This window comes from Sturnus vulgaris, chromosome 13 (assembly GCF_052056855.1).
Source record: "Sturnus vulgaris isolate bStuVul1 chromosome 13, bStuVul1.hap1, whole genome shotgun sequence".
Lineage (NCBI taxonomy): Eukaryota > Metazoa > Chordata > Aves > Passeriformes > Sturnidae > Sturnus > Sturnus vulgaris.
In genome coordinates, this window is record NC_142255.1 from 19,531,680 (window position 1) to 19,548,113 (window position 16,434).

The window sequence follows — 16,434 nt, forward strand, 5'->3', positions numbered from 1 at the left end:
ACATTTTTGCTCACAAAACCATCCTTTTGATGAAACCTTGACCTTTCAGGCCTCAGCTCAGTCCATCCCCAGCTAACCAAAGGAAATTTCCTTTTCTGCCCCAATCCCAGCTCACAAATGCTCGCTCCCAGGGGATCATTTGTCCCTTTTTGGCTCGGGAGAAGGGGCAGAGGGGCAGAGATGTAAAATCATCCCTCACCTTCCTGCCCGGGGCACCAACAATCCTGGAATTCTTTCAAGTCTGGGGCTCTGGGGCCACCCCCTTGTCCCCCCTGCCAGAAATGCCCTGCATTAGGGTCAGCTCAGGCTTTTTGAAGTAGATTGGCTGGAAAGGAAGAAATAGATTTTTTTTTATTATTTTTTTTGTTGTTTTTATTTTTTGAAATTTTTTTTTATATAGATGTGTTGTTTTAGGAGTGCTGAGGAAGGAAGTTGTAAGAGTAAATAGGGGAAAAAAAAATCGGCTTTGATTTTGGTTTTTTTACAGAGTGGGGTTTTTAATGGGATGTTAGAGAAGAAAGTTGGTCTGGAGGAGTGGATCTGGGCTGGAAAATTGATTTTATTTATCTATATATAGGTAGATATAATGTTTTTAAGGAAGAAAGTTGTAAGAGTAAATAGGAAAAAAAAATCGGCTTTGATTTTGTATTTTTATAGAGAGTGGAGTTTTTAATGAATGTTATAGAAGAAAGTTGGTCTGGAGGAGTGGGTCTAAGCTGGAAAATGGATTTTAATTCTGTATCTTTAGGTACAGATAATTTTTTTGAGGAAGAAAGTTTTAAGAATAAATAGGAAAAAAAATCGGCTTTGTGGTTTTTTACAGAGTGGAGTTTTTAATGGGATGTTAGAGCAGAAAGTTGGTCTGGAGGAGTGGATCTGAATTAAGAAATTGATTTTATTTTTATATCTATAGGTACAGATAATTTTTTCGTGAAAGGAAGTTGTAAGGGTAAATAGGAAAAAAACCGGCTTGGATTTTGGTTTTTTAGAAGAAAGTTGGTCTGGAGGAGTGGATCTGAATTGAGAAATGGATTTTATTTCTCTATCTACAGGTATAAATAATATTTTTGTTGTCCCTGCGGGAGTGAATCTGAGTTTGTCCAATATTTGTCACTCGCAGCTCTGGCTGTAGCCAAAACCAATTCACTCCAGGAGCTGCACTTGGTGATCCAAATCAGAATTTCCTGGGAGCTGCAGTTCATTTATTACCTGTCACTGCACCTGGCAGCACTTCTGGTGCATCTAAAACTCATTTTTCCCTTAAAAAAAAAATAAAAAATCAACAAATCGCTGTTTGTCCACAGAGCGAAACGCAGCCACTGTAGGAAAACATTTTATTGTTTGAAAACTTCGATGTGAGAGAAACATAAAAACCTTTCAATCCTGGTGAAATAATAAAATATTTTTAATTTGATGGTGGGGACGAGCTGGGGAACCCAGGAGCTGAGCTGAGCTTTGCTGGAAAATTCCCTCCCGTGGCAGCTCCTTCTGCACAGCCCGGGCTGAGGGGGAAAAACAGGAAAAAATTCTGATTTCTGATCCATCTCAGGCATTGAAATGTGTTCTGAGAAAAGATTTCACTCAAAAATTGTGTGTTAGGTAAGACCCTGAGGGTGTGCAAAGCCTGATTTCCCCTTTAGGAAAAATTTCTAATTTCTGATAAATCTCAGTTGAGATTCTGGTTTTTCACTCAGGCAGGTTTGGGATTTCTCCTTGAGGAAAAATTTCTCATTTCTGATAAATATCAGACATTGAAATTTCCCCTTTTTGATACATCTCAGACATTTAAATGTGTTCTGAGAAAAGATTTCACTCTCAAAAAAAAATGGTGTGTTAAGACCCTGAGGGTGTGCAAAGCCTGAGGGTTTTTGCTGTTTGTTGCCACTCAGCAGTGACTCCCAAATTTCATTGACACGAGAGTGTTTCCAATTAAAAAAAAAAAAAAAAGAAAAGAAAATTAAAAATAAGCAGCTCCAAACTGCATCTGTTGAATTTTCTTCTTGAGCTTATCCGTGTGAAGCTGCAAACTGGACAGGAGAAGGATGGAGGTGCTGATTTGTGAATTTTCTGGATTTTATTTTTTTTTTTTTAATTTCGTGAGCCTCAGTAGCTGCTCTGCTTTGGGAGATCAAACAGCAGGAGAAATTTCCAAACAATCCTTTGGATGAATAAATGAGGATCTGTAATTCAGGCTCATATTGCAAATATTCCAAAGGATTCCTTCTGGACGTGCTCTTAGAGCTTCTCTCTTCTTTTGTTCAGACCTGTGAGGGGGAAAAAAATTCTAAAAAAATTAAAAAAAATTAAAAAATTTAAAAAAGGAAGCTCGGGGTCCGATGTAATTCCTGCCCTGGCACGGCAGGGATTGTGCAGCGTTCCCATTCCCTCATTTGGATAATGTGCCTTCCCCTGACCCCAGGCAAGTCAATAAAGTTCATTCCAGAGCCCTGGCACTCTCGAAATTCAATATTAGGAGCAGTGTTTGGGAGTTTAAAGCCCTTCCTCCTCCTCCTCCTCCTCCTCCTCGTCCAGCTCGGATTTTCTGCTGCTGTGTTTTTGTTTTTCTGCCTGAGCACCTTGGTGACAAGTGCTAATAACGGAGTGCCAAGGGAGGGTCCAGTCGGAGTTAGCCCCCATTAAACATTCTCAACTTGTCCTTTTTGCTCAGGGATTGTGCATAATTAATAATTAAACGGTTTCACTTGTAATGGCTTGACCTCCCTGAACTGTTCATTATTCACGAGGCAAAGGCATCACTCAAAGTTGGGGTTTTTTTGTTTTGGTTTGGTTTTTTTTGGGGGTTTTTTTTTTTTCCCTCTTGCCCTTCCCTGGCTCGGTGTGCACGGTTGGTGTGGAGGAGCCAGAGGCTGCTCTGGACTCCTCCTGCAGCACGGCCCAGATGTGGAAATCTTGTTTGTATTTCCTGCAGCCCATTCCAGATGTGGAAATCTTGTTTGGATTTCCTGCAGGAGATCCCAGATGTGGAAATCTTGTTTGGATTTCCTGCAGCACATTCCAGATGTGGAAATCTTGTTTGGATTTCCTGCAGCACATTCCAGATGTGGAAATGTTTGGATCTTTTCCTGCAGGAGATCCCAGATGTGGAAATCTTGTTTGGATTTCCTGCAGCACGGCCCAGATGTGGAAATGTTTGGAGCTTTTCCTGCAGGAGATCCCAGATGTGGAAATCTTGTTTGGATTTCCTGCAGCACGGCCCAGATGTGGAAATCTTGTTTGGATTTCCTGCAGCACATCCCAGATATGGAAATGTTTGGATCTTTTCCTGAAGGAGATCCCAGATGTGGAAATCTTGTTTGGATCTTTTCCTGCAGGAGATCCCAGCTCTGGAAATCTTGTTTGGATTTCCTTCAGAACGTCCCAGATGTGGAAATGTTGTTTGTATTTCCTACAGCAGATCCCAGTTGTGGAAATATTGATTAGATCAAATCCCAGTTATGGAAATATTGCTTAGGTCTCCTTCAGCACATCCCAGCTGTGGAAATGTTTGGATCTTGATCCCAGTTGTGGAAATGTTGTTTGGATCTTTTGCAGCAGATCCCAATTATGGAATTATTGTTTGAATTTCCTGCAGCAAATCCCAGTTATGGAAATATTGATTAGGTCTCCTTCAGCAGATCCCAGTTGTGGAAATGTTGCTTGCATCTTCTGCAGGAGATCCCATTTGTGGAAATGTTTCTTGGATCTTTTCCTGCAGCACATCCCAGCTGTGGAAATGTTTGGGTCTTGATCCCAGCTGTGGAAATGTTTGGGTCTTGATCCCAGCTGTGGAAATGTTTGGGTCTTGATCCCAGCTGTGGAAATGTTTGGGTTTTAGGGATGCAGCCAGTCCTGGGAATGATGTCCCAGGGGATCCTCAGAGCCCTCTGTGTCTTCCCAGCCATTTTGGCACCATCCCCACTATCCAGGCCTTTCTCATCCTGGTCCAAAGCTCTGGAAAGAAAAGAAACATTTCCCAGCCAAAATGGGAAATATCTGTTCCTCACTCCTTTAAAATCTTGGATTTCTCCTTTTTTTTCCCCTCTGTAGTGTGGTTTTCTGTTGTGGGTGGGGAAATCAGCGTTCACTCAGGCTGGGTACAGATGTGTGGCTTTGCTTTATTTCCCTTTATTCCCATTTCTTGGAGTGTCAGACAACATCTGGGAAACCTCAGGATACAAAAGCAGCATCCCGGTCTGGTGGGGGTGTCCTCGAGATTCAGCCTTCATTTCTTTGAGCCTCCCAAAATTGGGTTTTTTTTTTTCAGGCAGATATTTGATAAATCTGTGGCCACTGAAATCCTCGGTTTGGCTCCATGTCCTTTCCCAGCCTGTGTCCATCTCCAGCCCTCCACACAAAATCCCTTCCCCAGCTCCTCGGAGCAAACCAGCCCGGACAGATCAAATACCTGAATAAAACAGAAAAATATGCCCCAAAAAAATGGGGAAAAAAACCCCAGGATTTAACATTTCCTTCCACCCAGGTGAAATTTCCTTATGCAGAAGCCCAGTGCTGCACAGTCCATTTTTTTTTAAAATTTTTTTTTTTTTTAATGCTGATATTGGAACAACTTCTCCCCTTTTCCTGGCTGAGCCCGGAGGGTTTGGAATAACCGGAGTGGCGGCTCACGGGTTTCTCCTCCCGTGCCATAATGAGCTTTTTGTGGATTGTGGCTGGGAATTTCGTGTGATTGCAGAAATTATCACCTCCCAAATGAGTGTGAAGTGCCCGGCCCGGCCCCGCAGCCCGGGCTGAGCTCAGCTGGCAGCTCCGGAGGGAGGCTTGGCTTGGGAAAAAGCTCCTCAAATGGAGTTTTAGTGGAAAAAAAAACCAAAAAAACCGACCAGGGCTGGATTGGTGAGCACGGCCGGGTCCCCAGGGGATGGTGAACCGGGGGTTCTGTGCCCTGAGCGATTCCAGAGTGTCCCTTTTGGGTTTATCCCATAAATTCTGTGCCTGGAACGATTCCAGAGTGTCCCTTTTGGGTTTATCCCATAAATTCTGTGCCCTGAGCGATTCCAGAGTGTCCCTTTTGGGTTTATCCCATGGATTTTGTGCCCTGAGTGATTCCAGAGTGTCCCTTTTGGGTTTATCCCATGGATTTTGTGCCCTGAGCGATTCCAGAGTGTCCCTTTTGGGTTTATCCCATAAATTCTGTGCCCTGAGCGATTCCAGAGTGTCCCTTTTGGGTTTATCCCCGTGTCACCCATGGATCCATCCCCGTGTCACCCATGGGTCCATCCCAGTGTCACCCATGGACCCATCCCAGTGTCACCCATTGATCCATCCCAGTGTCACCCATGGGTCCATCCCAGTGTCACCCATGGGTCCATCCCAGTGTCACCCATGGACCCATCCCAGTGTCACCCCTGGATCCATCCCAGTGTCACCCATGGACCCATCCCAGTGTCACCCCTGGATCCATCCCAGTGTCACCCCTGGATCCATCCCGGTGTCACCCATGGGTCCATCCCAGTGTCACCCATGGACCCATCCCAGTGTCTCCCATGGATCCATCCCAGTGTCACCCATGGACCCATCCCAGTGTCACCCATTGATCCATCCCAGTGTCACCCATGGATCCATCCCAGTGTCACCCATGGGTCCATCCCAGTGTCACCCATGGACCCATCCCAGTGTCACCCCTGGATCCATCCCGGTGTCACCCATGGGTCCATCCCGGTGTCACCCATGGGTCCATCCCAGTGTCACCCATGGGTCCATCCCGGTGTCACCCATGGGTCCATCCCGGTGTCACCCATGGACCCATCCCAGTGTCACCCATGGACCCATCCCGGTGTCACCCATGGGTCCATCCCGGTGTCACCCATGGATCCATCCCAGTGTCACCCATGGGTCCATCCCGGTGTCACCCATGGATCCATCCCGGTGTCACCCATGGGTCCATCCCAGTGGTTTCAGGGAGAAGCCCAGGAGGGCTCTGCTGGCCAGGAGGAGAGGATGGGGAGAGGCAAATCCAGCTCTGCCTGAGCCAGGCTGGCCTTTCCCCCCGTGGGTTTTTTTTTGGTTTTTTGGGGTTTTTTTGTTTTTTATATTAACAGAGATAATTTTCCTGGGCAGTTCTTTGAAGTGGAGAAAGTTTAATTGAGCTGCCGATGTGTGTGACAGGAACCTCCCCTGCATTGCTGTCATCTCCCAAGTTTGGGAACAATCACCTCTCCCTCAGCCTGCCCGAGTTCAAAGGGAAATTTGGCCACTTTCTCTCCAGCTCTCCTCGTATTTAATGGAACTCTTTGAAAATCGTCGAGCCATTTTGGGCTTCTCCTTTTTACTCCTCAGCTACTCGGGATTTAATTGTATTTTTTTTTTTTTTTTTTTTTCCAGCGGTTTCCAATCGTTCGGATTGGAAACAAAGCCTTAATAAGAGTTCTAGTTAATTTTCTCTCTTGTAATTACCGATCTCATTTTTTCTGATAATTGGCCACAGCAATTATATGTATATTTACTAATCACACAGGAGGCTCTGCAGTCGTGTCTATCTGCCACCATCGATAATGGCACTCACATCGCAGAGGTGCTTTTATCATTTTTTTTTTCTTTTTTTCCTTTTTTTTTTTTTTCCCGACCACATCAAAGCCATTTTTTTTCCCCCCCCTCCATCCCTCTCCCCTTAATGAATACATGCATGCATTTGACACAGTTGTGTGCTAGAGAAATTGTTTGGCTCCCACCAAACGCTGCACGCCGCCCGAGCTCGTCGCCTGCAGCGTTGCAAGGTTGGATGTAATGATATATCGCTCATCCAAATGGCCAAAAACACTCCAAAAGCACAGCGAGATTAAAAAGGAACTCATTCCTTTCGTTAATTTCGATAGGTGCGTGGATCATACATCGCGGGGGCGTCAAGGAGGAGGGGAAAAAAAAAAAAAAAAATAATAATAATAAAAAAAAAATTAAAAAAAAAGGCGCCGAAAGGTATTTTTAATAGCAAACGAGAATAGATGAGAAGGAGCCGTTTGCAGCTGCGCGTTTGATGCGGCGCTCTCGTTCCCACTGGAGGGGTTAATGAGATGACAGAGGCGAAGTGAGCTCCGCTAATTTCATTTTTCCACCCTCGGCTTTTCCGCCGCAAACGCGCCCGAGCTTCTCTGGCACCGCCGCAAAAAAAAAAAAAAACTCCGAAATTTCCTAAAGCCCCGCTTTGCAAATGGCCTCGCTGTTTGGAATCTTTTTTTTTTTTTTTTTTATTTTATTTTTTTTTTTTTCCTCTTCCATAAATACCGGTTGTTTTCTACTACTGGCTCGGTAAACCCCGCTTCGTCTTTTTTTTTTTTTTTTCCCTTTTCTTTTTTTTTTTTCTTTTTTTTTTTCCTTTTCTTTTTTTTTCTTTTCTTTTTTTTCCTTTTCTTTTTTTTTCCTTCTTTTTTTTTTCCTTTTTTTTTCCTATTTTTTTCCCTTCTTTTTTTTTCTTTTATTATTTTTTTTAGTTTTCTTATTTTTTTCCTTTTTTTTTCCTTCTTTTTTTTTCCTTCTTTTTTTTTCCTTCTTTTTATTTTCCTTCCTTTTTTTTCCTTCTTTTTTTCCTATTTTTTTCCCTTCTTTTTTTTTTTTCTTTTATTCTTTTTTTTAATTTTCTTATTTTTTCTTTTTTTTCCTTCTTTTTTTTTCTTTTATTATTTTTTTTAATTTTCTTATTTTTTTCCCTTTTTTTCCTTCTTTTTTTTTCCTTTTTTTTCCTTTTTTTTTCCTTCTTTTTTTCCCTTCTTTTTTTAATTCTTTTTTTTAAATTTTTTTTTCCTTTTTTTTCCTTTTTTTCCTTCTTTTTTTTTCCTTTTCTTTTTTTCCCTTCTTTTTTCCCTTCTTTTTTTTATTCTTTTTTTAAATTTTCTTATTTTTTCCTTTTTTTCCTTCTTTTTTCTCCTTTTATTATTATTTTTTTTAATTCCATTTTTTTTCTTCTACAAATCCCTCCCTTTCCCCTTTTCAAAAAATCGCGCAGCGAATAAAAGCGAGAAGGAGAATGAATAAGTGTAAATAAACACGAGTGTAAATAAATAACGAACGCAGCCAAAGAAACAAAGGTCAACACAAGAATAATTTCGCAGCTCTTTGTTAATTACAAGACCATTTGTGTGTTACTTAAATAATCATTAATTTCTCATTTACACTTTCCCTACCTTCCTTTTTTTACCCTGTGGCGATCATTGTCCTTTTTTCACCTCCCCTCAGTGTCTTTCCACATGTTTTTAGCCATTGTGTAATACTCATTAGTTCAAAATTCGCTTTTTTTTTATAGCACATCCTCCAAAGAATTTGGGCCTTTATTCTCTCGAACACTGCGTGCAAAAAAAAAGGGAATTTTGGGGTTTTTTTCCTTCGTTTTGGGGTTTTTTTCTGATTTTTTGGGGGTTTTTTCCTTGGTTTTTGGGGTTTTTTTCTGATTTTTGGGGGTTTTTTGGGGGGTGTTTTATAGCACATCCTCCAATGAATTTGGGCCTTTATTCTCTCGAACACTGCTTGGGAAAAAAAAAGGGAATTTTGGGGTTTTTTTCCTTGGTTTTGGGGTTTTTTTCTGATTTTTGGGGGGTTTTTTCCTTGGTTTTGGGGTTTTTTTTTCTGATTTTTGGGGTGTTTTATAGCACATCCACCAAAGAATTTGGGCCTTTATTATATCGAACACTGCTTGGGAAAAAAAGGGGAATTTTAGGGTTTTTTCCTTGGTTTGGGGGTTTTTTTCTGATTTTTGGGGGTTTTTTCCTTGTTTTTTGGGGTTTTTTTTCTGATTTTTGGGGTTTTTTCGGGGTGTTTTATAGCACATCCTCCAATGAATTTGTATTTTCTTCCCTCGAGCCCTGTGTGCAAAAAAAAGGGGAATTTGGGGGTTTTTTCCTTGGTTTTTTGGGGTTTTTTTCTTGTTTTTTGGGGTTTTTTATCTTGTTTTGGGTTTTTTTCTGATTTTTTGGGGGGTTTCTTTCTTGGTTTTTTGGGTTTTTTTCTGATTTTTTGGGGGGTTTCTTTCTTGGTTTTTTGGGTTTTTTTCTGATTTTAGGGTTTATATTCCTTGGTTTTAGGGTTTTTATTCCTTGGTTTTGGGTTTTTTTTCTGATTTTGGGGGTTTTTTCCTAGTTTTTTTTAATTTTTTGGGGTGTTTTATAGCACATCCTCCAAAGAATTTGGGCCTTTATTCTCTCGAACACTGCTTGGGAAAAAAAGGGGAATTTGGGGGTTTTTTCCTTGGTTTTGGGGTTTTTTTCTGATTTTTGGGGGTTTTTATCTTGTTTTTTGGGGGTTTTTCTGATTTTTGGGGTTTTTTTTGGGGTGTTTTATAGCACATCCTCCAAAGAATTTGTGCCTTTATTCTATCGAAGACTGCTTGGGGAAAAAAGGGGAATTTTGGGGTTTTTTTTCCTTGGTTTGGGGTTTTTTTCTGATTTTTGGGGGTTTTTTTCCTTGGTTTTGGGGTTTTTTTTTCTGATTTTTGGGGTGTTTTATAGCACATCCTCCAAAGAATTTGGGCCTTTATTCTCTCGAACACTGCATGCGAAAAAAGGGGAATTTGGGTTTTTTTTCCTTGGTTTTGGGGGTTTTTTTTCTGATTTTTGGGGGTTTTTTCCTTGGTTTTTGGGGTTTTTTTCTGATTTTTTTTGGTTTTTTGGGGGTGTTTTATAGCACATCCTCCAAAGAATTTGGGCCTTTATTCTCTCGAACACTGCTTGGGAAAAAAAAGGGAATTTTGGGTTTTTTTCCTTGGTTTTGGGGTTTTTTTCTGATTTTTGGGGGGTTTTTTTCCTTGTTTTTTGGGGTTTTTTTTTCTGATTTTTGGGTGTTTTATAGCACATCCTCCAATGAATTTGGGCCTTTATTCTCTCGAACACTGCTTGGGAAAAAAAAGGGGAATTTGGGGTTTTTTTCCCTGGTTTGGGGGTTTTTTTCTGATTTTTGGGGGGTTTTTTCTTTGTTTTTTGGGTTTTTTTCTGATTTTTGGGTTTTTTTTTGGGGTGTTTTATAGCACATCCTCCAATGAATTTGTATTTTCTTCCCTCGAACCCTTTGTGCAAAAAAAGGGGAATTTTGGGGTTTTTTTTCCTTGGTTTTTGGGGTTTTTTTCTGATTTTTTGGGGGTTTTTTTTGGGGTGTTTTATAGCACATCCACTAAAGAATTTGGGCCTTTATTCTCTCGAACACTGCGTGGAAAAAAAAAAAAGGGAATTTTGGGGTTTTTTTTCCTTGTTTTGGGTTTTTTTTCTTTTTTTTTAATTTTTTTTTTTAATTTTTTTTTTATTTTTGGTAGGGTTTTGGGATTTTTTTGGCGAAATGTAATAAATATTTTCTTTTTCTTTCTCCCTCCAAAAATGGCAATCGTTGTGTCAGGAGTCGCCGGTGCTGCCAGCCGGGGAATTCTCGGAGCCCTTCGTTCACTTCATCACTCAATGGTGAGCTCGGTTCGGGTTTGATTTTTTATTATTTTTTAATTATTTCCTATCAAATTATCCCGGCGGATCCATTGCCTTCTGAGGAATTAATTTATTTTTTTTTTAACTTGAAAATTTCGATTTTTTTTACTTGAAAATTTCGGTTTTTTGCTTTAAAATTTCGATTTTTTTACTTGAAATTTTCAATTTTTTTCCTTGAAAATTTCGATTTTTTTTTTACTTGAAAATTTCGATTTTTTTACCTGAAAATTTCGATTTTTTTACTTTAAATTTTCGATTATTTTACTTTAAATTTTCAATTTTTTTCCTTGAAAATTTCGATTTTTTCCTTGAAAATTTCGGTTTTTTACTTGAAAATTTCGATTTTTTACTATAAAATTTCGATTTTTTACTATAAAATTTCGGGTTTTTTTACTTGAAAATTTCGATTTTTTTACTTGAAAATTTCGATTTTTTACTTTAAAATTTCGATTTTTTTTACTTTAAAATTTCGATTTTTTTACTTGAAAATTTCGATTTTTTACTTGAAAATTTCGATTTTTTTTACTTGAAAATTTCGATTTTTTTACTTGAAAATTTCAATTTTTTTTTACTTTAAAATTTCGACTTTTTTACCTGAAAATTTCGATTTTTTTCCTTTAAAATTTCGATTTTTTTCCTTTAAAATTTCGATTTTTTTTTACTTGAAAATTTCGATTTTTTTTACTTGAAAATTTCGATTTTTTACTTTAAAATTTCGATTTTTTTACTTGAAAATTTCGAATTTTTTTTACTTGAAAATTTCAATTTTTTTACTTGAAAATTTCGATTTTTTTACTTTAAAATTTCGATTTTTTTACTTGAAAATTTCAATTTTTTTTACTTTAAAATTTCAATTTTTTTACTTAAAAATTTCAATTTTTTTTTACTTTAAAATTTCGATTTTTTTTAACCTGAAAATTTCAATTTTTTTTTACTTGAAATTTCAATTTTTTTTACTTGAAAATTTCAATTTTTTTACTTTAAAATTTCGATTTTTTACTTGAAAATTTCGATTTTTTACTTTAAAATTTCGATTTTTTACTTTAAAATTTCAAATTTTTTTACTTGAAATTTTCAATTTTTTTTACTTGAAAATTTCATTTTTTTTACCTGAAAATTTCGATTTTTTTTTACTTTAAAATTTCGATTTTTTTACTTGAAAATTTCGATTTTTTTTACTTTAAAATTTCAATTTTTTTTCCTTGAAAATTTCGATTTTTTTACTTGAAAATTTCAATTTTTTTACTTTAAAATTTCAATTTTTTTTCCTTGAAAATTTCGATTTTTTTACTTGAAAATTTCAATTTTTTTTACTTGAAAATTTCGATTTTTTTTTACCTGAAAATTTCAATTTTTTTTTTACTTTAAATTTTCGATTTTTTACTTGAAAATTTCAATTTTTTTACTTTAAAATTTCAATTTTTTTTCCTTGAAAATTTCGATTTTTTTACTTGAAAATTTCAATTTTTTTTACTTGAAAATTTCGATTTTTTTTTACTTGAAAATTTCGATTTTTTTTACTTTAAATTTTCGATTTTTTACTTGAAAATTTCAATTTTTTTACTTTAAATTTTCGATTTTTTACTTGAAAATTTCAATTTTCCCACCTGCCACTGGGTGGATTCGCCGTCCTTAAAATTGAATAATTTTCATAAAAATGAAAATGAAATGAAAAGAAAAAATGAAAAAAAAAAAAATTTCTCTTTTTCCCTGCCCCAAAACCCTCAAAATCCAAAATTCACTTCCAAGAGATTGAGAAAATTTAAAAAAAAAAAAATTAAATAAAATCTTTTAAAAAATTAAATTAAAAAATAAAAATAAATAAATAAAAATTTTTAAAAATTAAATAAAATTTTTAAAAATTAAATAAAATTTTAAAAAAGTGAAATAAAAATGAAAAATAAATAAATAATTTTTAAAAAAAAATTAAATACAATTTTTAAAATTAAATAAAAATTTTAAAAAATTAAATAAAATTTTAAAAAATTAAGTAACAATTAAAAAATAAATAAATAAAATTTTTAAAAAATAAATAAAATTTTAAAAAAATTAAATAAAATTTTAACAAAATTAAATAAAAATTTGAAAATAAATAAATAAAATTTTTAAAAAATTAAATAAATTTTTTTTAAAAATAAATAAAATTTTGAAAAATTAAATAAAAATTAAAAACTCAATAAATAAAATTTTTAAAATTAAATAAAAAAATAAAAAATAAATAAATAAATTTTTTTAAAAATTAAATAAAATTTTTGAAAAATCAGATAAAATATTAAAAATGAAACAAAAATTTTTAAAAAAATAAATAAAATTTTTAAAATTAAATAAAATTTTAAGAAATTAAATAAAAATTAAAAACTCAATAGATAAAATTTAAAAAATTAAATAAAAATTTAAAAAAATTAAATAATTTTTTTTTTTAATTAAATAATTTTTTTTAAAAAATGGTGGCTCACAATTTGGGGGCTGAATGGTTGGAGGGGCTCGGGGTTCTTGGTAGGAGAAGGGAAATTGGGTCCTTAATTGCTCCCAAAAAAAAATTAATTAATTAATTAATTAATTAATTACTAGCCAGTGGTTTATTAGCTGTGCTGTGCAGCTGGGGGGGATCTGCTTGAAAAAAAAAATTATATATATATATAAATAAATAAATATATATCTAAAAATAATAAATATAAAAATAAATAAATATATATATAAATATATATAAGTAAATATATTAATTAATTAATTAAATTAAATAAAAATAAAAACAACCAAAAAAATTGAAACGGGATTGTTTGCAGGAGCCCAACATTAAATATTCCGAATTTCAATTCAATATTGAAATATTTCAAATGGGACAATTCAATATTGAAGGATTTAAAAGAAAACAATTCAATATTGAAATATTCCAAATTTCAATTCAATATTGAAATATTTCAAATGGGACAATTCAATTTTTGAATATTTCAAATTTCAATTCAATATTTCAATATTCTGAATTTCAATTCAATATTGAAATATTTCAAATGGGACAATTCAATATTGAAATGTTTCAAATGGGACAATTCAATATTTAGGGATTTAAAAGAAAACAATTCAATATTGAAATATTCCAAATTTCAATTCAATATTGAAATATTTCAAATGAGACAATTCAATATTGAAATATTCCAAATTTCTATTTAATATTTAAATGTTTCAAATGAGACAATTCAATACTTAAATATTTCAAATTAAACAATTCAATATTGAAGGATTTAAAAGATAACAATTCAATATTTAAATATTTCAAATTTCAATTCAATATTGAAATATTTCAAATTTCAATTCAATTTTTGAATATTTCAAATGGGACAATTCAATATTGAAATATTTCAAATTTCAATTCAATATTGAAATATTCCGAATTTCAACTCAATTTTTAAATATTTCAAATTTCAATTCAATTTTTAAATATTCCAAATTTCAATTCAATCTTGAAATATTTCAAATGGGACAATTCAATATTGAAATGTTTCAAATGGGACAATTCAATATTTAGGGATTTAAAAGAAAACAATTCAATATTGAAATATTCTGAATTTCAATTCAATATTGAAATATTTCAAATGGGACAATTCAATACTGAAATATTTCAAATTAAACAATTCAATATTGAAGGATTTAAAAGAAAACAATTCAATATTGAAATATTCCAAATTTCAATTCGATATTGAAATGTTTCAAATTAAACAATTCAATATTTAGGGATTTAAAGGAAAACCATTCACTATTTCAATATTCTGAATTTCAATCCAATATTGAAATATTCAATATTAAAATATTCCAAATCTTTCTTTCCTGCAGCATGAAGAAGCAGCCCAAGGAGAGGCCGGCACCTGAGGATTTAATGGTGAGTGAAACCTCAAAACCTCACTTGGAATTTTATTTTTTTTTGGTTCTTTCTATAAAAATTTCAATTTTTCTATTTTTTTTCCTTGCGTTTTTTTCAGTGAATTTCTTTTCTTGTGCAGCAATTCCATCAAATATAAATCCAAATATAAATCCAAATAAAATTCCAAATATAAATCCAAATAAAAATCCAAATATAAATCCAAATATAAATCCAAATAAAAATCCAAATATAAATCCAAATAAAAATTACTAAAAATAGTAATAATAATAATAATAATAATAATAATAATAATAATAATAATTATTATTATTATTATTATTATTATTATTATTATTGTAGGTCAATCATTTGTCAGAATGTGAAGATTGGAAAAGAGAAAGTGGAGTTAAAAAATTTCATTTTAATGGGAAAAAGAATTTTAAAAATCTCATTTTAATGGAAAAAAAAATTCTCATTTTAATGAAAAAAATTCTCATTTTAATGAAAAAATCTAATTTTAATGAAAAAAATCTAATTTTAATGAAAAAAATCTCCTTCTAGTGAAAATAAAAAATAAAAAAAAATCTCATTTTAATGGAAAAAATTCTCATTTTAATGGAAAAAAAATTCTCATTTTAATGGAAAAAAAATTCTCATTTTAATGAAAAAAAAATCTCATTTTAATGAAAAAAAAAATTTTAAAAATCTCATTTTAATGAAAAAAAAATTCCCATTTTAATGAAATGCAAGAAGCTCTGTTTTTAGGGATGTTGATATAAAATTCAATCAGGAGAAAACAAAAAAAAAAAAAGAGGAAATTTGGGGAGGGGTGGCCATGGAAATGTTCTCGGGCTCCATTTCTTGTGCTGATAATTATCATTATTTCCATTAATTAATTAATTATTAATTAATTATTAATTAATTATTAATTAATTCCTATTTACAGCCATTTCTGGATTCTCATCACCCCTCCTCTCTGAGCCAGCTCAGATATTTTGAATTTTTTTTTTTTTTTTTTAAATATTTCCTTCCTTCCCTTTTCTACAACTCCAAAATTTCTCTAATTAATTTGCTGGGTACGAAACACACGGAGAAAATCGAAATATTGCAAATTTTTGCTTGATTTTCTTCCTGAATTAAAGGGATTTTAGGGCATTTTCACAGCATCCAAATATTGGAGAATCCTCTCTATTTCCTTTTTTTGTTGTTTTTTTTGCCAGAATTTGCCTCTCTAACACGAAAATCTCATTAATTCTTCTGTACAAAGAAATTTTTCACTTTTCCACTTGGGTTTTTTTTGGCCAGAATTCACCCCTTTAACCTGAAAAATCTCATTATTTCTATACCAAGAAATTTTTCTCTATTTGAACTTGGGTTTTTGGCCAGAACTTTCCTCTCTAACATGAAAAATCTCATTAATTCTTCTGTATAAAGAGATTTTTTTTCCATTTTCCACTTGGGTTTTTTTACCAGAACCCACCTAACACGAAAATCTCATTAATTCTTCTGTACAAAGAAATTTTTCCCCTTTTCCACTTGGTTTTTTTTACCAGAACCCACCTCTCTAACATGAAAATCTCATTAATTCTATACCAAGAAATTTTTCTCTATTTGCACTTGAGTTTTTGGCCAGAAATTTCCTCTCTAACACAAAAACTTCACCAATTCTATACAGTGAAATTTTTCCCTTTTCCACTTGGGTTTTTGGCCAGAATTCACCCTTTTAACATGAAAAATCTCATTAATTCCTCTGTATAAAGAGATTTTTTTCCCTTTTCCACTTGGGTTTTTTACCAGAATCCTCCTCTCTAACATGAAAATCTCATTAATTCTATGCCAAGAAATTTTTCTCTATTTGCACTTGAGTTTTTTGCCAGAATTTGCCTCTCTAACACAAAAACTTCACCAATTCTTCTGCACAAAGAGTTTTTTTCCCTTTTCCACTTGGGTATTTTACCAGAACCCTCCTCTCTAACATGAAAATCTCATTAATTCTAAACCAAGAAATTTTTCTCTATTTGCCCTTTGGTTTTTGGCCAGAACTTTCCTCTCTAACACAAAAACCTCCCCAAATCTTCTGTACACAGAATTTTTTTTCCCCTTTCCACTTGTGTTTTTGACCAGAACCCTCCTCCCTAACGCGAAACCCTCACCCATTCTTCT

The 16,434-nt window shown here is 33.7% G+C and overlaps 1 protein-coding gene across 7 annotated transcripts in view; it reads left to right on the forward strand.

The window, feature by feature from the left end:
- The window catches only part of MAP2K5 (mitogen-activated protein kinase kinase 5), a 112,109-nt gene that overhangs the window by 78,176 nt on the left and 17,499 nt on the right, over positions 1 to 16,434 (forward strand). For 2 of the 7 annotated variants that reach the window (XM_088172727.1, XM_088172726.1), the window contains 4 exons: positions 6,476 to 6,532; positions 10,330 to 10,391; positions 14,244 to 14,289; positions 15,218 to 15,409. In XM_088172727.1, coding sequence (XP_088028853.1) covers positions 6,476 to 6,532; positions 10,330 to 10,391; positions 14,244 to 14,289; positions 15,218 to 15,394 — 342 coding nt within the window. In that variant the 3' untranslated portion in view covers positions 15,395 to 15,409. Of the gene's footprint in view, positions 1 to 6,475; positions 6,533 to 10,329; positions 10,392 to 14,243; positions 14,290 to 15,217; positions 15,410 to 16,434 lie in introns of those variants that run through there. The other 5 variants (XM_088172730.1, XM_088172729.1, XM_088172732.1 and 2 more) reach the window with 3 other exon arrangements.